This window comes from Astyanax mexicanus, chromosome 8 (assembly GCF_023375975.1).
Source record: "Astyanax mexicanus isolate ESR-SI-001 chromosome 8, AstMex3_surface, whole genome shotgun sequence".
In the NCBI taxonomy this organism is placed as follows: Eukaryota; Metazoa; Chordata; class Actinopteri; order Characiformes; family Acestrorhamphidae; genus Astyanax; species Astyanax mexicanus.
In genome coordinates this window covers 5,716,102-5,737,173 of record NC_064415.1, presented here as the reverse complement: position 1 = coordinate 5,737,173, position 21,072 = coordinate 5,716,102, and the positions used below count along the sequence as shown (strand labels likewise).

The following is a 21,072-nucleotide window of genomic DNA, read 5'->3' as shown; positions in this document are numbered from 1 at the left end:
TTTTCCCACAAAATCTTACAGCACTTCATGCTTCCCTCTGCTACTGACAACTTTTATGAAGATGTAGATTTCATTTTTCAGCAGGACTTGGCACACTGCCCACACTGTCAAAAGTACCAATTGGTCTTATATATAATATTCAAATTTTTTGAGATACTGATTTTTGGGTTTTCATTGGCTGTGATCCATAATCAGCTCTGTATGTAATACATCTATATAATATATGAGTTTCACATTTTTAACTTTTGAATTACTGAAATAAAGTTACTTTTCAATGATATTCTATTTTAGATGCACTAGACAGGACTTCAGTCTTCTGATGCAGTACCATTTGTAAACTATAACAGGCAGCATTTCACCCTACAGCTTCCAGACTTACAAAGAAGTAGAAGAAGAAGAAGAACGAGAGGAGGATGTATCTCTAAAGGTAAAAAAAAAAACAGATTTAAAGCTTATTTATGGCTCTGTGTTTGTTTTTACCAGTGTCTCTAAGGTTGAAATAAAAGGAGATTATAAGTAGACAGTAGGCTACAGCATATAAACATGTACTTTTCCTATACATGTATAAATGTATATGTATCTGTGTGTTTATGCATGTGTAAATATGTATACTGGTACATTTATTTAAACTCAATAGAACTTATAACCAGTGTTATTTAAATCTTGCATTTTTTCTCTGTAGATTATATATTGTCTGACTGTTCCAACACCTATATTGTGAGTTTTTATACCATTTATATAGCTACATATCTATTCTCCTTTGGATTTTAAGTCAAAATATATTTTGTTTTGTCTAGATGTTGTGAGTTATAGATAGGTAGACAGATAGATAGATTTTTGCTTACTTTATTGATCCTGAATGAAGTTTAGCCATCTATTAGATTGAACAGCACAATAAGATAAACAGACACTCAGAGAATACTCTGGAGACTAGATATAAATAGCATTGATTATACGATTAAGTGGACTGGTGTGTTCACAGTATATATAATTTTTTTTCCTACATTATAAATTAGGGCTGCAACGATTAGTCGATATAATCGACAATGTGGATTATGTAAATTTGTCGACTACAAATTTCACTGTCAACTAATCGTAAATTTGTAACAGTACTGCATTACACAAAGTGCTGGAGATGGGAGATGGGAAAATGGATCACTCATACAGATTACTCTCAACTTAGTCTGTGTTTCCAAAAGTGCCCAAACACAACAGATTACATATTTACTCACTATTTACACATTTAAATTCAGCGAAACACTGACGAAGGAAGGTGCCTGCCTGATGACCCCTGAGAAGAGCTTGCACTGAAGTTTGTGTTAGAGTTTGGATGAAGGGGATTGGTGCGGTCCTGCTCTTGTAATAATTTGTCTCATGAGTTTTTGTAGACGTCTGAGTACTTGGCAGTTGAGGCACGGACCATGAACATAGTTCGCTATGCTTCTGGATTCTTGTCGAGCCAGTATCAGATGGTAGTGGTTGCTGTGTTCTGCTCACGCAACTTATAATGTGATTTATTGTGTGTGATTGTGCTTAGGTAGGTGTGTTGTTGCCATAGTTAAAGGAAGTGAGCTTAGATTAAGGAGGGATTCTGTTTGTTCATAGGTTATTTTTCGGTAGGTCTGTTACTTGGCAGTTGAGGCAATGGACCATGAACATAGTGTTAGGCTGTGCTTCTGGATTCTTGTCGAGCCAGTATCAGATTGTGGTGGTTTTGCTATTGTTGTTAGTTGAGTGAGTAGTAGATCCTGGCTGAGCCCTATGCATAACCCCAGCTGTTAGGTGCAGGATTTGTCAATTTCCTGTATTATATTACTAGACATTTTAATGCTTTTTAAATCAATTTTTTAGCTGTTTCTACTGTTTTTAGAGATGGAGGACATGGCAGAAATAGTCGTTGACTAATTGAAAAAAGATTAGTCGACTATCAAAATAATCATTAGTTGCAGCCCTAATATAAACGACTAGCGAAGTGATCCAGATTATGACGCAACACATAAGGAATCATGTAGTAACTTAAAAGTGTTAAACAAACCAAAATACTTGCGGTTTCTCAGTCTATTAACTCCTGGGGCAGACCTGATGAGTGCCAGTTTCATCATAATGTTTTTGATGGACTTTGCAGCTGCATTTGAGGATACTTTCAAAGTTCTTGAAATGTTTTGGATAGGGGTGTGCAATATCGTATCGTGGGCAATAATATCGCCAACATTTTTGAATGTCGTGAACGCGTGTCTATTTTGAAAATATAAAACATATTCTGGTTCGTTTAACACTGTTTTTTCTGTTTAATAAATAATTCCATATGTTTTCTTCATAGTTTGGATGACTTACTAATGAGTATTAATCTAAATTTCAAAAAAAAAAATCCTCTTTTATCTTCCAGAAATACAAAGTTTCTTCATCTCTACGGACAACTTCTAGAAATCCCACATCCATCAGACGCTAAATGTGCTAAATGTGAGAGTATGGCATCCAGCAGCTGTGACACTCTCCAATTAAACACTGTTGAACCAACACAAAATGACACGGATAATAAAATTCTCCAATGCTCAGAATGTGGAAAGGGTTTTAATTCACAAATCGGTCTGAAAAACCATGAGTTCCTTCACACAGGAGAGAAGCCATATATGTGCTCGTGGTGTGGAAAAAGTTTTGCCCACCGAAACAGCTTTAAAAGACACCAGCGTGTTCACACCGGTGAGAGGCCATACGACTGCTCAGAGTGTGGGAAGAGTTTCCGATACCTAAATCACTTTCAGTCTCACCAGCGCCTTCACGCAGGAGATAAACCATATTCCTGTTTAGACTGTGGGAAGAGATTTAACACTCAGAATAATCTTCAAACACACCAGCGCGTTCACACTGGAGAGAAACCGTATTATTGCTCAGAGTGTGGGATGAGTTTTTCTCAGCACAACAGCCTCAAAATCCACCAGCTCCTTCACACAGGGGAGAAGCCGTTCTCCTGCTCAGAGTGTGGGAAGAGTTTTACGAGAAAGTACGTTCTGGAAAGACACCAGCGCGTTCACACTGGAGAAAAGCCGTACGACTGTTCAGAGTGCGGGAAGAGTTTCGCTGAGTTGAGTAACTTCCAAGCGCACCAGCGCCTTCATGCAGGAGAGAAGCCGTATTTCTGCTCAGAGTGCGGAAAGAGATTCAACACTCAGAATCATCTCCAAACTCACTTGCGCGTTCACACTGGAGAGAAACCATATTCTTGCTCAGAGTGCGGAAAAAGCTTCGCTCAGCCTGTAAATCTAAGAAATCACCAGCGAATTCACACTGGAGAGAAACCGTTCTCCTGCTCAGACTGTGGGAGATGTTTCAATAGCCAGAGTAACCTCATACAGCATCAGCGCATTCACACTGGAGAGAAATATATCTGCTCAGAGTGTGGGAGAAGCTTTACTCTACCTAGTAATCTCAGAAAGCACCAGCGCCTTCACACAGGAGATAAACCTTTCTGCTGCTCAGAGTGCGGGAAGAGCTTTCGCCAGCACTGTCAACTCCAAGCACACCAGAGAATTCACAAAGAAAAGACTCATACCTGCTCAGAGTGTGGGAAAAGCTTCAGGCAGATAAGCTCTATTGAAACACACAAATGCAATGGAAATCTTAATCATGTTACCATGTAAAAAAACAAGTTTGTTGTAATGTTTATTGTACTCACCTCACATAGTATTTTGATGTGTAAGCCTGTTTAATTTAATTATTTTACAGAATCTCCCAAAATTGAGTACAGAGCTGCAGAGTTTGCTACTGGAATCATCTTCCAGTCTCCTGCACCTTCAGCTTAAGGATGCCCCACAGGTGCTCAATTGATTTAGGTGTACATAGGGGTGGGCGATATGGCTCTAAAATAATATCACGATATTTCAGGGTATTTTTGCGATAACGATATACTTGCCGATATAGGAAATCAGAAAAATAATTAATTAATTTCAGGAATATAGTATTAGAGCAGTGGTGTCCAAACTACGGCCCGCGGGCCATTTGCGGCCCGTTTCCTTTTTTGGAGCGGCCCGCGAGGTATTTTAGAAATAGAATGAAAGTTGGCCCGCTGTTAAGCAGGTTTTTTATAAATAAAAAATATAGATTCAAAGTTTGAACGCTAGGTGTCAGAAACGGGCCAAAGAGTCTAAAAGCGGAGAGAGTGCGCATTTCTAGCGCAGAAAAACAGGGGAAAAGAGTCTAAAAGCGGAGAGGATGCGCATTTCTAGCGCAGAAAAACGGGGGAAAAGAGTCTAAAAGCGGAGAGGATGCGCATTTCTAGCGCAGAAAAACGGGCCAAAAGCGTCTAAAAGCGGAGAGGGTGCGCATTTCTAGCGCAGAAAAACGGACCAAAAGCGTCTAAAAGCGGAGAGGGTGCGCATTTCTAGCACAGAAAAACAGGGCAAAAGAGTCTAAAAGCGGAGAGGGTGCGCATTTCTAGCGCAGAAAAACGGGCCAAAGAGTCTAAAAGCGGAGAGGGTGCGCATTTCTAGCGCAGAAAAACGGGCCAAAGAGTCTAAAAGCGGAGAGAGTGCGCATTTCTAGCGCAGAAAAACGGGGTAAAAGAGTCTAAAAGCGGAGAGAGTGTGCATTTCTAGCGCAGAAAAACGGGGTAAAAGAGTCTAAAAGCGGAGAGAGTGTGCATTTCTAGCGCAGAAAAACAGACCAAAGAGTCTAAAAGTTGCCGTAATTAAGGAGTTTAATATTAAGAGACATCATGAAATTAAACGTCAATTTGAAAATTCTTAGTTTACACAACACTGTCAAAGATAAAGTCAGTCAAGTAAAATGGTGTGTAAATGAAATAATCAGGAAAAAAGTATTATTTAAAGTGGTATATTTCATTATTTATTTTATTACAGAGTCTGTGGCCCGTGACTTCAAATATATTTCTCCTTCTGGCCCCCAACAAAAAAAGTTTGGACACCCCTGTATTAGAGTATAACAGTATAATCATAATGTTGCAAAATAAATAATATAGCATAAAATAATATAATGCAGCAAATAATATTGCAGAATATTTGGTGCATGCATATAAACTGCAAACTAAAACAGTTATACAATAAATACACCTAAAGCTTCACAGTAAATAATAGACTACTTTTAAGACAGAACATCTCTATTATCACGATATGGATTTTTAATATCACAATATTTCTGTGTCACGATATATTGTACACGATATAATATTGCCCACCCCTAGGTGTAGAGACATACAGTACTTGGCCATTATCTTTACCTTCAGCTTCCTCTTTTCTTAGCAAGGCAGTTGTCATCTTGGAGGTGTGTTTGGGTTAGGGCTGTGAGCTTAATCAAATAAATGGATTAATTGAATGACTGTTTAATGCAATTTTTTTAATGAGATAATGAGGATTATAGATATTTGCATATAGAAGCTGACAGAGTGAATCTCAGTAGATTTTTCTCAGTAGGCATTTGCTTCTATCAGAAACCTGTAAACTCTCTGTAAATTGCTCATATATTTAAAATATATAAGATGTTTAAATTCTGATTTGAATCTAAATTATTCTATGGTATATAAGTATAGATACTAGGGTTTAAAATTCTTCGGTAGAAGTTGCAGAATCTGATCAAGCTTTATACTCTTTAAGTAAAAGAGTAAAAGTACTGGTTTCAAAACTACTTAAAGTATAAAAGTAAAAGTAATATAAGGCCAAAATATTAAGCCATTAAGAACAAAAGCTTACGTGGCACTACAGGGTCCTATAGTGCATCTTTAATGAGTGTGTGTTCAGTTTTTTCAGAGGACAGTAAATCTATACTGCTTTACAAACTGAACACTGATTACTCTAATGTATTTCCATGTTTTATTTCTATAGTTTTTTTCCCCAATAAAAGATATAATAAAGTATTTGCAGGTGTACTCACTTTTCCGAGATACTGTATATGTAACAATTGTGTCATAACACAGGCTTTAGACTGTAGTTCTTCTAAAATCACTACACAAGGTTTGAGATAAGAACTTCTTTAAGTTTACCGTAAATTCACCGAAAAAAAGAGGAAGGACGAATATATCTTTTACTAATTATTGAAGGAGAAGAAAGTGCTGGGAATCTATAGTATAAAAATGGATTTCTAATGTATTTCAGCCACCAACTACCAAGACAACACATGTAATGCTGTAATGCTTTGATGTGAGACATGACAATGGATGCCAGTTGATTTTTTTTTGTTATTACTGTCTGTATGTGCATCAGTAAATAAATATTACAGAAGTATAGAAGTAATATGGCCCATCTCTTAATCTGTCATCTGTCATGTGTGTGTGTGTGTGTGTGTGTGTGTTTGTTTTAGTATTTTATATCAAACCAGATAATGGATAATGCAGATGTGAGAGAAATTTAAAAAATATAAAAATATATAAAGAAATATATAGAAAAATGTGTTTGTGTTATTACCTTTTTATCTGTTAAAAAAGATGCTTAAATGAAAAGTTTCACACCTATCACCTCTGTTTAATAGTTTTTTGTGTCTGATTTAAATCTAAATTATATGAAAATTAATTCCATTCATTACTCAGTAGGTAGAAGTATAGATACTAGTGTTTAGTAAAATACTTCTGTAGAAGTTGAAGAATCAACTCAAGCTTTTTACTCTTTAAATAAAAGTGTTTCAAAACTACTTAAAGTATAAAAGTAAAAGCAATGTAAGGAGAAATAATAAAGCCATTAAGAACAAAAGCTTAGGCCACGCCCACAGAGCTCTATAGTGCACTAATCCCGCCCACTCCCCAATACACATTTTGACTCCCCAAAAGCCATAATGACTATAATGTTAAAATATTAAAATGTTAATGTTGATAATATAATTTGGGATTTTGCACTAGGCTGTTCCCTGTTTCAGCTGCATATATGCTGATTGTAAATGAATGTATTTTAGTAGAATAAAGTAAATATATTAAAGAAGTTTAGTTGGACTGGAGTTTGTCTGGAGTTCTCTTGAGTCTCTGCACGAATCATCTTCATACTAGGCTACATACGTCTGCTATGTTTTTGCTGGAGTGGGTGTGGGTGTGTGTGGGGGGGCGTGTGCAGGTGTGATGGATCACAGTATAAACCAATAGAGTGTCGGAATGGTATATGTTTATACTTCTCTACATCCAATCACAATCAGATTCACTCTATCTGGATGGAGAGATTTATCTGGATAGGGGTTTTATTGAACGATGAGAAGCCGGAATGAAATCGAGCTGAAATTAAATAGGAGTAACGAGGATATCTTTATTAAAATATAAGGAGTAGAAAGTTCAGATAATTGGGTAAAAATGTAAGCAGTAGAAGGGTGTAGTATTTCACTACAGTTCACTTTTCTGAATTCTTGCTTTACACTCCAGCTCTGTAGGTGGTGGTAATGCACCTTCAGTTGGCCTACCAAACCTCCATAATCTGTAAAGAAGAAGAAGAATACTCCACTGCAGCTCCTTAGTAGGAGAAAGTAAAGGTAAAATAAAGAGCTTTTCTATACTAATTCAGCTTCATATATTTTTAACAGTGTCCCTCATATTATAAGAATTCTGAGTTATTTACCATGATAATAACAGTAAAACCTGGGCTGGATTATCATGCTATGTTATTGCTAATGCTTGGATTTGTTAATGTTCATTTATTAGCAGAGTATTTTGTCAAGCATTTACACAAGATATGATGAAAGGCTGCCAAACGTAGGTGTCGTTTAGGTGTTTAAAACTATTTTCTTATAATATTTACAGTGGTAGAAATGAACTATTGTAGTAATGCATTTTGTTTTGATTAGTTCAGGAGTTAATTCTTTGTTTGGGAAAAGAGCAGGTCTATGGGTATTAGTTCATAAACTACCATAACAATAAACAAGTATATATATAGATATATATAGATATTTATAAGAACAACTCAATTAAGAAAAAAATGCTTTAAGTAATGAAGGTCAGTTAATCTGAAACATTTTAAGACTTTTAAAAGCAATGATGAAACTGGCTCTCATCAGGACCGCCCCAGGAATGGAAGAGCGAGAGTTTCCTCTGTTGTACAGGATAAGTTCATTAGAGTTACCAGCCTCAAAAACCTTAAAAAGTTAACAGCTTCCCAGATAGTATTTAAGAGTATTTTGGTTTGTTTAACACATTTAAGTTACTAGATGATTCCTGATGTGTTTCTTCATAGTCTGGATCACTTTACTATTCATTTACTCTGTAGAGAAAAATATTGAATTGTCTAGAAATTGTTTGTTTTATTGGACATTTCTTGTGTGTCACTTTAACTGTAATGTATATATTTTTTTCTCTTTCAGAAATGCTTAACTATATGATTGGCTCCACAGACACCTTTAAATAATCCCACATCCAGCAGATGTTAAATGTATGAAGGTATGGCATCGAGCAGCTGTGACTCTCTCCAACCAATCGCTGTTCAACAAACTCAGAACGATATAAAGAGGAAGATGTTCCTCTGCTCAGAGTGCGGCAGGAGTTTTACCTCAAATACAGGCCTGAAAAACCACCAGATCCTTCACACCGGAGAGAAGCCGTACAGCTGCTCAGAGTGCGGGAAGAGCTTTGCTCATCGTAACAGCTTCGTAAAACACGAGCGTGTTCACACTGGAGAGAGACCATACAGCTGCTCAGAGTGCGGGAAGACTTTCCGTTATCTGAGTAATCTCCAAGCGCACCAGCGCCTTCACGTAGGAGATAAGCCGTATTCCTGCTCAGAGTGTGGGAAGAGTTTCAGTACTCAGAGTCAACTACTGACACATCTTCGCGTTCACAGTGGAGAGAAACCGTATTACTGCTCAGAGTGCGGGAAGAGCTTTGTGCAACTCGTCCATCTCAGAAACCACCAGCGAATTCATACTGGAGAGAAACCGTTCTCCTGCTCAGACTGCGGAAAGAGCTTTAACAACCGAGGAACTCTCCAAACTCATCAGCGCATTCACTCAGGAGAGCGATATGTCTGCTCAGAGTGTGGGAGGAGCTTCACTGTAGCAGGTAATCTCAGAACTCACCAGCGTCTTCATACAGGAGATAAACCGTACTGCTGCTCAGAGTGCGGGAAGAACTTCAGCCAGCTCAGCGCTATTAAGAGACATAAATGCCGCGGGAACCGGAATGAGCTCACTTTGTAAAAAGCATAATTTTGTTGTAATATTCAATGTACTGTACTTACTATTCTATTTATTGAAGCTTTTAATATTCTAAAGCCCCATCTGAATGGGATTAGTTTCTCAGGGGTAATTTCTGGGATAATTCTCTCTTTTATGGGGGTCCTCTGTGATTTTATTCCAGTCCAGAACAACCATAGAGAGATTAGTTTCTCAGGGGGACGTCTGTGAAAAATATTTCACACTTCTACTCAGTGATAAAACTCCTGCATCTGGACTGCAATTGAAAGAACAGGAGGTATCAGTGAGTTTTTTTTTTTTTTTGCTTTCTCAGTCACATGACAGTAGCTCCTCCATTTCCACTTGCTGTTGTGTTTTTACGTGGATCTCCGTGAAAATGTGCGCCCAAAGTGTAATTACGGTGTGCGCCAGTTGACAAATAGCTACAGTATTTTATTAAACATGAGGTTATGAAAATCAGATGTGCATCCGGACGGGACTAAAATTATTTGAGGAGCACGGAGTTCAGAGAAAAAAACATTAGATAATTCAGCCTGTCTGAGAAAAATAGGACGTCTGAGAAAAATACATACATGGTCAATCTGGACAGGAATAAAATCACAGAGGACACCCATAAAAGAGAAAAGAGAGAAAATTAGCCCAGAAATGACCCCCTGAGAAACTAATCCCATCCACAGAGGGCTCATGTATATGTTTCTCTCAGATGTCCTCTAAGAAATTTACAGGCTACTACTGTCTTTCTCTGAACTCCGTGGTCCTTTTATTTTCATCCTGTCCGGACACACATCTCTGAGTTTCGTCTCCTCACGTTTAATAAAATATCTATTTATCCACTGCCGCTCACCGTAATTACACTTTGGGCTCCTGTTTCCACGGAGATCCACGTAAAAACACAACAGTGAGTGGAAATGGAGGAGCTACTGAACGCCGCAATGTCACGTGACCAAGAAAGCAAAAAAAAAAAAAACCTCACTGGTCCTCCTGTTTTTTTTTTTCAATTGCAGTCCGGATGCAAAAGTTTTATCACTGAGTAAAAGTGTGAAATATTTTTTTACAGACTTCCCCGGCAGGGTTCGTACAGTCATGAAAAACCTGGAAAATTCATGGAATACGAAAATATAACTTTCCAGGCCTGGATAAGTTTTGGAAAAATAAAAATACGTCGAAAGTTTTAGAAAAGTCATGGAAATTTGCTCTATAAATCTTTGTATTTTCATCTATCGATAGAGAAAATCTATTTTGAGCTAAACAAAAAAATACGTCAACTTAGAGTTAATTGAGTAATTTAAGGTTTTTAATTATAGTTTTAGTTGATTTTTGGTTTTATTTTCCATGTCTGCACTGATGTTTTAAAAATCCAATTAAAAACATGAAAATTTGCCTTAAAGGCATGGAAAAGTCATGAAAAATCATGGAAATTTATTGTATGAACCCTGCCCTGAGAAACTAATCCCATCCGGATAGGGCTTAAGATTTTGCCTGTAATTTTATGCCTGTATGTTTGATTATTGTACACTACCATATTGCCAAAAGTATTCAAAAGTCCAATGTCTAATCAGTAGGGTTTAATATTATGACCACAAAGCATTTGCAGCTATAGCAGCTTCAACTCTTAGGTTTATGGGACTTTTTGACCATTCTTTGAAAAGCTGATGTTGTAATAATAAAGGCCTGGCTCATAGTCTCTGCTCTAAAGCTCACACTGCATGTTTGTAATTCAGATTTTTATTAAAGCTACATTACATGTACACACACAGCTCAGCACACTTTTACATATATAGATGTTTCATGTTCTCCTCCACCAGTCTTACACACTGCTTTTGGATAACTTTATGCTGCTTTACTCCTGGTGCAAAAATTTAAGCAGTTCAGTTTGGTGGTTTAATGGCTTGTGATCATCCATCTTCCTCCTGATTATATTTCAGAGGTTTTCAGTTTGGTAAAATCAAAGAAACTCATAATTTTTAAGTGGTCTTTTGTATTTTTTTACAGGGATGTATATGTGCTAGTCTTCAGCCTCCTAATGTTGGGGGGTTTACTATTGATAGACAGAGTCATAAATAAGTGGGTTAGGTTATTGGCTTTCCAATAGTTCTCCAGAAGAGATGAAAAGAAGAAGATGATGATTTAGTAGAAGTCATATCTGCTTAGAAGTTGGGAAGAGTTTTGTTCATCGTAAAAGCTTAGAAATTGGGAAAAGTTTCCATTATCTATGTATTTTATCATCTCTAAGCACACCAGCACTTCAGGTCAGAAAAAGCAGAGTTTCTGCTCACAGTGTGGGAAGAGATTCAATACTGAGGGTAAACTTTAAACACACTTGCGCAATCACACTAGAGGGAAACCGTACTATTGCTCAAGAGTGTTGGAAGAGTTTTAATACTCCAGGTGATCTCAGAAGACGCCTCTGCGTTCACACTGGAGAGAAACCGTACTCCTGCTCACAGCGTGGGAAGAGTTTTTTTTAACAGAGTACTCTCAGTGACCCTCAGCACATTCACACAGGAGAAAAACCTGCTCAGTCTCCTGTTCAGATTGCGGAAAGAATTTTAATAACAAGAGTAATCTCATACCTCATCAGCTCATTCATGTACGAGGAATGTACCTCTACTCACAGTTTCCTTTATCTACTAATCTCAGCAAGGACATGCACAGGAATCTTGAAGGGCAGTTGCTCTAACCTGAAGAAAGGGCGGGGTTTTTTTTGCTACCTACGTGGCACAGTAGGTGGTCAGATTATTTAGGATCACTAAATAAATCACTAAAAATCACTTGAACTAGATCAGAAAAGCTGTGAACTGGCACAACACTGCCCACGGCATCTTCAAACTCATCTTGGGTCTCTGCTAGTCGGCTGAAGCGTCGCCCAGTCGTGTGCTGCGTTTTTTTTTCTAGTGGAGCCTGCTGCGTGTTCCCCGCTACGCCTCTGCCCCTCCCTCTCGAGGTGTCTGGATCTGAATGATTGACTCTGAAAATTTTGTTTTACGAAACTTCAATCAAAATTACGAATTATAAAGAAAATCGTGTTGAAATATGAAATCATATTTGCCTATATTATTTTTTCCCCTCGCTCTTAAGGGCAATATCAGCCAAGGATGGCAAAAGGGCAGTTGCCCAAGCACATTGGGCCATAGCGTCTGCATGTCACTGAATCTCAGAAAGCATCAGCATCTTCACACAGGCCATAAAGCATAGTTACACTGTGGGAAGAGTTTTCTTCAGTGCTGTTAACTTCAAAAACACCAGTGAATTCACACTTCATGGATAAATGTCCTTAAAATTCCTTTAGAATTCTCTATAATTTAGAATTCCTTGTCCCATCAATGAAGTCAAGCCATCTTGGACCATTTGCAGCAAAACAGGTCCAATCTATGATACTACCACCACCATGTTTTGCAGATGGTGTAAGGTCCGCACTCTTGAATGCAGTGTTTTCTTTTCTCCAAACATAACACTTTTAATTTAAACCACAAAGGTCTTTTTTGGTCTCATTCATCCACAAAAAAAAAAAAAAAATCCAACAGCCCTAACCTAGTGAAAAAAAGTAGATTAAAGTACACTATGCATTATTATGTGAACTACTGTAACAGTTGTTTTTAACACACCTTGCTAAAAATGTACAAAAGTATATTTAGAAGTAAGTATTTTAGAAGTATACTGAATTGCATTAAATTGAATTAACTAAAAGTGTACTTCATAGTAGTCTATTTTTCTTAAAATACACTTTGTTGTACTTTTTTAAAAAGTATGATCAAAGTTCACTTTCAAATATTTGACGAAAGCATAATATTAATGTACTTTTAATATATTTTAAGTAAGTACATAAATCTGTTAGTATATTTACAGCATACTTAGACATTTATCAATATGTTTTAAGTATAATTAAGTATATTTTTTTCACCAGGGTGAAAAACACCTTACTTTTGAAGTGATTATTGTTGGTTGACCTCTCCTGGGAAGGGTTACAATGGTCCTAAATTTCCTTCATTCCAAAATCTTTAGAGATGTTTTTGTAACAGTTTCCAGCCTGATAAGCATCATTTTTTGAGGCCCTCAAAATCTCCTTTGTTTGTGTCATGATACACTTTCCGCAAGCACGTGATGTAAAGATCAGACTTAAGCCCTATCCGGATGGGAATAACAGACATCCCAAGTTGCAAAAGTTGATTTCAGGGAGGTTACCCTACCACCACCAACACCCCCCACCCCCACCCCCCGCCCCCCCAAAAAAAAACAAAAAAAAGAAAAACACACCCAAGGGAAAAAGAAACTTTACTTTTATATTAATTATTATTATTATTTTTTTTTTTCAAAATTAAATTTAGAGTATTCAGAGGTGAAATTAGTTTTATCTTTTTTCTTTTTGGAAGGCCCTGCCTCTGCTTTCCTTTTTTTTTTTTTGGAAAAAAGCCTTTATTTGACAAAAAATGACAGTTATAATATAGCAAAAAAATGGAAAACATCAAAAACATTTCATATCATATTACAATAATTATTAATATTGCCTCCGCCATGATCTGCTTTCTCTCACCCGTCCGGGAGGGGGAAAAACACTGCCCGCCCACACTAAAAACTGATTGGCTGTCTCACAGACTCTTTGCAGAGAACAGGCCAATCAGAACCCTCTCTGTTTTCTCTCTCTCCTTCCCACACGCGATTAGAGAATAAAAGTCTGTGGCCTGTGTGGCGTTTGGGGCACTCGTTCTGAATTCTGGGAGATTATATGTGACTCACGGGCATCCGGGAGCCACTACCCAAATGCGGGAGACTCCCGCAGCTTCAGGGAGACTTGGTTTGTCTGGAATAAATAACCAAGTGTAATATTTTCTTCTCATGTCTCAAACTGCGTTCTCTCCTTTTTTTTTTTTTACTTTTAGGACTTCAGATGATGTTTTAGCTCATATTTATGCAGAAATGTAAAAAATTCTAAAGGATTCACAAATTTTCAAACAGTACTTTCTATTAAAATGTACATTGATTTTAAGTAACAATTTTCTAATTGCTTCAATTGTTGTTGTTGCTTATTTTATTGTTATTAATATTTTTATGGCCATCAATATTTATCCATTATTACTCTTTTATTTATTTCAGTCACGCTTTTATGATTATATCAGTACACTGTTGTTTTATGTTTCAGTTGATTCTTTGTCCTGCTACTGGCATTCTGTAAAACCATTTTAACTGTACTGAAGTCTTGCTTAATTTTTATTAGAGCGGGATTATTAAAGTTATTATTTCATAAATGCAAAAAAACATCTGTGTTTCCATGGCAGCTTGTTGATTATACATGTAAAAGTGACAATCAGTACCTCTATTCATTACTTAGTTGTTACTAGTTAAGACTCTGGTGCAGACAGATTTAGTAAAAGGATACTTTGAAACTAACTAGTATTAACTTAGGATTTATTATAGACTTTACACTCAAAGTTTAAAAGGAACTTTGTGCATTAACCCAGCCCAGGTCTGTGGGTATTAGAGCATAAACTACCTTAAAAATCAACAAGTATAATTTAGTTATACAGCTATAAAATAACATTTATCAAGTCAATTCTCTGACCTGATAATAGAAAATTGGGTGTAAAACTTCAGTATATAATTTTTATTTTTTGGGATTTTATCCAATTGCTTCCAGGTGAGTGTAATGTTTATTATTATTTTTTTAAAAATAAATAACTGTATGTAAAAACTCATTTTATTATTTTTTTATGTAGTGCAGTGTACAATAAATATGCTTTTATTCATTTTTCCAATTTTATTTTTTTTTCATCTCTGTACCGCACAATTGCATTTTTAGGAAAAATAAAAAAAAAAAGAATATTTTCTCTATTTTCTGACTTTTAAACAATCAGATTTGTGTTATAAGATAAAAAAAAAATTACTAATCTGAACATTTTTCTGAAGCAGGCTGAAATAAAAAACTAGATAATTGAAAAATATAGGATGGTAATCCATTTCTTCTTCACTCTACTGAATGAAAAATAAAATAATGAATAAGATTTATACTCAATTTTTTATTTTTGAATTTATCTTGACACATAAAATTAAACTGCTAAATATTACACTATGCTTAATGCTACTTTTATTGTTATTATTACTTTTATGGCCTTTATTTTCTATCATTACTTCTTTCTTTATTTCAGTCCACCACTATTGTGTATATATATATACTATTATATCAGTACATTATATTAGTACATCCTGCTACTGGACTTCTGTAAAATATTTTTGAGTGGTCAGGTACAGCACTTAAAAAGTGCTATATAAATAAATTAGATTTAATTTTACTTTTCTTTAAAGTATTTTCACTGCAGTTCACTGTACTGAAGCCTGGCTTCACTCTCCAGTTCAGCAGATGGCAGTAATGCAGCCAAAATAATCTCTAAAGAAGAAGAATAAAGAGGAAATAATTCTCCACTGGATCTCCTCGCCTCAGTAGAAGAAGAAGAAAGTAAAAAATAGAGCTTTTTTTAATTAATAATTATATTTTTATGTGACTCTAACCTGTTTAAGTTTTGTTGTAGAAATTCTGAGATGTCAACATTAATAATAATAACAGTAACTGCAGAATATAAATGTTAATCTAGACCAAGTTTTAGCTGGATGAGCTAATACTAGCTTTTGTTTATATTTATATTTTAGTATTTTTGGTGAAAATGTTTCTAGTAAGTATTAACAGTCTGTTAATTGTTCCAGGCAGCAAATAAGCCTAAAAATGGGTTATCATAAGATTAAAAGAGTTCAGAACTTTAGCTTAATCACTGTTTAGGAAGCTTTCTCTTAAAATGCTGTTTTGTTTCTTAACATATTTATTGTTTTAGTGTGAATTGGAGTTCAGTATGGAGGAGCAGGGGCCAGTTTCACCAGTTGTGCCTAAGTTGAAAAAATATATATGCTTAATTGTACTTAACACATATTGAGTAATGTCTAAGTATGCTGTAAATATACTGATAAAACTGATTTATATACTTACTTAAAATATATTAAAAGTACATTAATATTTTGCTTTCATCAAATGTTTGAAAGTAAACTTTGATTATACTTTGATTAAAAAGTACAATCGAGTGTATTTAAAAAATAAATACAACTGTGAAGTACACTTTTAGTTTAATGTAATTCTATTTACTTCTAAAATACTTATATCCAAATGTACTTTTGTACATTTTTAGCAAAGTGTGTTAAAAAGAACTGTTACAGTAATTCGCTTAAAGTGCAGTGTATTGCAGTGTATCATGTAACTTTTTAGAAAGTAAATTCAATTACTACTACTAATTGAAAAAAGTACAAATTTGAAAAAGTAAATTTGTAACATGCTAAAAATGGTAGTACAGTATATTAAAATATATCTTTATACCCAATGAAGTATACTAGAAGTGTGCTACTTACAAAAGACAGGAACATGGAGCATATTTGTACTCTAATGTAAATAGATCACATATATTTAACATCAATTCTTAGCACATTTCTAATATACGTGGTGTATAATAAATAGAGATACAGTTGTAATACTCATTATTAAACGTATTATAATTTTAATGTAAGTAAATTTAAAATATGGGGTTACATACCTGAAGTAGTTTATATGTTTAAATGTTACTTAAGTATATTTAAAATACTTCTATTTTAGTACAGTACTATTTTAGCACTCTTTAAATACACTGATTAATAATAATGTGGCTACAAGAACACTTTAGTGCACTATAGCATAATAATGCTTAGTACTACTTTAATCTACTTTTTTTTTACTAGGGTAGACTAATTGTAACATAAATGCTCACTAAATTAGATTACTACATCGAAACGGGTTGCACCAAACAAACTAGTATATACATAGGAGCTAGTTACTACTAAATATTTACATGCTGTTAAGGCTGAAATTATGATTTAAGGCATATTCTGCCGAATCTGTGCAATTTCTGCGTCCAGGAAATTACATGTAAAATGTGCACACAAAATAACTTTAAAATTAATTTTATTATTAAGCATAGTGTATTCTACATTGACCTAATTGCAAAACTAAATTACGTAATTAAGAAAAGTAATAAAAACTACTTAGAACACTGAAAAAAATAGCATTTGTAACCTGACAATCAGTACTGCTATACGCTACTATGCAAAATTGGTACAACCCAGCCCAGGTTTGTGGGTATTAGTGCATAAGCTACCTTAACGATCAATAAGTATAATTTAGTTATAAAGCTATAAAATAACATTTAATAGTTATAACATTTAGTGAGCTTTTATTGCTAATTTTTTTGTTGTTTAATGTAGAAAAAAAAAACCTGGATTTCATCCATTTTCCCAATGTTTTGTCCCTTTTCACAAAGGTGCTAAAAGCTAAAGTAACTAAAATCTGATTTTTTGCTCCATGTGGCTCAGATCTGATTTTTCCATGGCTAAGTGAATGAGTAAGCTAAGTCCGTTTTTTTTTTTTTTAAGTCAAATTTGAGTCACTTTCATATGTGGTCCTAAATCGGATACGTCTTTTTGCTGTTAAGCATGCACTACGTTCTTCAACACTGCATCTCTTGGTGCAGCTGTGCAGCTATAGCTGCAAAAAAACAGCAAAAGCAAACCACCTGGCCTTTTTTTTACCTCCTGGACCTGAGCATGAACTTCAGAGCAGCTGTTTACTGTTTCTCCACTCCAGCAAAAGATGCTCCACAAATGAGCTGCTAACTCATCCATTTCCCTTTATAAAGCTACGAGTCATTTCTCTCTGATATGAGGCTTTTTGTTGTTGGTGAAGGAGACGTTTATACAGGTATTCGTTCACATTACACACACATACAGATCACTTACATTTGTGAATGTGAACCATCAAGATAGATAAATCCGATCTGAGCAAAAAATTGGATTTGAGCGAAGTGGCTTGTAATGTGAACGTACTGTACCTATAATTTCTTGCAGGTCATTTAAACTAATAATTAAATAAGTATTTTTTTTTTTGTCTTTTCTCTTCTAGAAGTATCTTAAATAATCCCACATCCAGCAGATGTTAAATGTATGAAGGTATGGCATCGAGCAGCTGCGACTCTCTCCAACCAATCACTGTTCAACAAACCCAGAGCGATATAAAGAGGAAGATGTTCCTCTGCTCAGACTGCGGCAGGAGCTTTACCTCAAAAACAGGCCTGAAAAACCACCAGATCCTTCACACCGGAGAGAAGCCGTACAGCTGCTCAGAGTGCGGGAAGAGCTTCGCTCACAACAAGGGCTTCATAAAGCATCAGCGCATTCACACTGGAGAAAAGCTGTACAACTGCTCAGAGTGTGGGAAGAGTTTCAGTGCTCAGAATCACCTGCAGACACACCTGTATATTCACACCGGAGAGAAACCACATTCCTGCTCAGAGTGCGGGAAGAGCTTTATTCAGCTTATCCATCTCAGAAACCACCAGAGAATTCACACTGGAGAGAAACCGTTTTCCTGTCCAGACTGTGGGAAGAGTTTTAACAATCAGGGAACTCTCATAACTCATCAGCGCATTCACTCAGGAGAGAGATATGTCTGCTCAGAGTGTGGGAGGAGCTTCACTGTAGCAGGTAATCTCAGAACTCACCAGCGTCTTCATACAGGAGATAAACCGTACTGCTGCTCAGAGTGCGGGAAGAACTTCAGCCAGCTCAGCGCTATTAAGAGACATAAATGCCGCGGGAACTGAAATCAGATTGACTTATAATTGTATAGTAATATTTAGTGTACTTACCATTTTATTAATATAAGTTTTTATAATATTGTAAGATTTTATCTGTGAATATATTTTGTATGTTGCCTTTTTATATAATGCCGTTGTATGCCTGTGTATTGTATTATTATACAATATACTATATTGCCAAAACTATTTTCTCTTCTGCTAACACACTAAAACACAGTTAGTATTCATGTGTATCATGGTCCAGCTTGAAAAAAGAAAACAAAAAATTGTATTGTTTCAACGGCCCTAAAAAATATATTTATTAAATGTGTGTTCTTATTAAATATGGGGTGACATATGTATTTGTTAACTATGTACCAGCCGAATTAAGAAACCAAGATAGTTTTTTTTTACAAATACTATTAGCAGGTAGTAAAAATGTAATAACTAAAAAGTGGCTGAGTAAAGAATCTCCAACTCTTTCTGATTGGGTTGAAATTGTTCAGGAAATGTATGACATGGAGAAAATGACATTTTCATTAAGACAATCGGCTAAAAGATTTGAAACATACTGGAGAAACTGGAAATCCTACCTGGCTCTGAGCTGATTTACTTCATTGATTCATAAATTGAAATTCGCATTTTAGACCTCCATTTGTTTTGTGTCTTCACATGATTTGCCTTTATTTCTTTGTCTACTTAATATAAATATATGTATAGCATTTAAATGTCCCTTTGAAGACCCTTGTCAAATACCTGATCTGACTTCTCTGTTGTTTTTATCATATATATATATATATATCTATTTGTTAACTAAATACAGATTATTAAAATGGTTTAATGAATGTATAATAGATATACAACATTCACCATCCAGTAATTTTTATTCCCGCCACTTTATTCTGCAGCTATGACTCCCAAGCTTGCTAGACTCTTGGCAGTTTCTGTGTGGTAGGAACGAAATGTGAAAAGAAAAAAAAAGTTCAGAGAGCAGAATCTTGTATGTGATAGCTCCAAAGAAATGCTAGAAGCCAATCGGGCTACATAAACTTTACACTTTGCACAATTTTGTCAGACAAGTACCATTCTCCTGGCAATCTTTAAAACCAGATTCGTCGATTGATTTCATGACTGGACTTGTTGCACAGGTGATGCATTTTATCACGGTACCACACTAAAATTCACTGAGCTCCTGAGAGCGTCCCATTCTTTCACTGCATTTATCTCTTCTTTTATATACTCGTGGACATGTAAGTGATTGAAACAAACTGATTAATAAGCAGAGGTGGAAAAAGTACTGAAAATTTTTAATTAAGTAAAAGTACCTTTACTTTGCTAAACTTCTACTCAAGTAAAAGTAAAAGTACCCATCTAAAAATCTACTTGAGTAAAAGTAAAAAGTACTCAATTTAAAATGTACTTTGAGTAAAAGATACATAGTTACTTTTTAATTATTTGATGTAAAAAAGTACAAACAAATCATAAATTAAATTGTTTTTAATTAACTATTATTCCACATAATAATTTGGACCTTTCAGGCAGTATTTATTCAGACCAGCCCAAGTGGCATAGGTTTCTATCATCCATTTTTTTCTTTACTGTTAAAAAGTTATGGTCATATATATATGTGACTATAAACTGTAATTTTATAGTTTTATTTTTTAACTTGCCATTGCTGTGCTTTAACTGCTATTTACATGTTTTTTTTTTTTTTTTTACATTTAAGCAGATTGTTTAATGATAAAAGTACTTGCACCAAATGCTTTCTCAGGTTTGATGTGGAAAATTTGAAAGCTGACAGCTCTGTCCGGTGGGGCACATTTTGTATTGCATGAGGATGTTTTCCCCCCAGCATTTTAGTTTTTACTCAGTAATTGGGAGTTTTATAATGTAGTAAAGTGAATTACTTGTGTCAAAATGTACTTGAGTAAAAGTAAAATTACCTATTTTAAAAACTACTTTAAAAATTACAAATTACTCTTAAAATCTACTCAATTACAATAACTTGAGTAAATGTAATTCATTACTTTCCACCTCTGCACTTTTAGTCAGACAAGTACCATTCTCCTGGCAATCTTTAAAACCAGATTCGTCGATTAGATTTCACAACTGGACTTGTTGCACAGGTGATGCATTTTATCACGGTACCACACTAAAGTTCACTCTGCTCCTGAGAGCATCCCATTCTTTCACTGCATTTATCTCTTCTTTTATATACCTGTGGACATGGAATTGATTGGAACAAACTGAATAATAATTTAAATTATTTATATAAAAATAATAATAATTCAATAAAATGAGTGAGTTCATACTTTTGGCAATATAGTTT

The 21,072-nt window shown here is 35.2% G+C and overlaps 2 protein-coding genes across 3 annotated transcripts; both read left to right on the top strand.

Moving 5' to 3' along the window:
• The first annotated feature begins 363 nt into the window (after positions 1 to 363).
• LOC103047844 (gastrula zinc finger protein XlCGF57.1) lies at positions 364 to 10,808 on the top strand. The gene is made up of 3 exons (XM_049482754.1): positions 364 to 427; positions 2,387 to 3,634; positions 8,349 to 10,808. Exons 2-3 carry the CDS (start codon positions 2,469 to 2,471, stop codon positions 9,109 to 9,111), a joined length of 1,929 nt encoding a protein of 642 aa, XP_049338711.1. The 5' UTR covers positions 364 to 427; positions 2,387 to 2,468; the 3' UTR covers positions 9,112 to 10,808.
• A 4,678-nt stretch (positions 10,809 to 15,486) lies between these two features.
• On the top strand, positions 15,487 to 19,085 carry LOC125803933 (gastrula zinc finger protein XlCGF49.1-like). 2 transcript variants are annotated; one of them, XM_049482732.1, is made up of 2 exons: positions 15,487 to 15,556; positions 18,071 to 19,085. In XM_049482732.1, exon 2 carries the CDS (start codon positions 18,108 to 18,110, stop codon positions 18,768 to 18,770), a length of 663 nt encoding a protein of 220 aa, XP_049338689.1. In that variant the 5' UTR covers positions 15,487 to 15,556; positions 18,071 to 18,107; the 3' UTR covers positions 18,771 to 19,085. The 2 variants fall into 2 exon arrangements, with proteins under 2 accessions (XP_049338689.1, XP_049338690.1); XM_049482733.1 differs by lacking the exon at positions 15,487 to 15,556 and adding an exon at positions 16,333 to 17,869.
• The last annotated feature ends 1,987 nt before the right edge of the window (positions 19,086 to 21,072 follow it).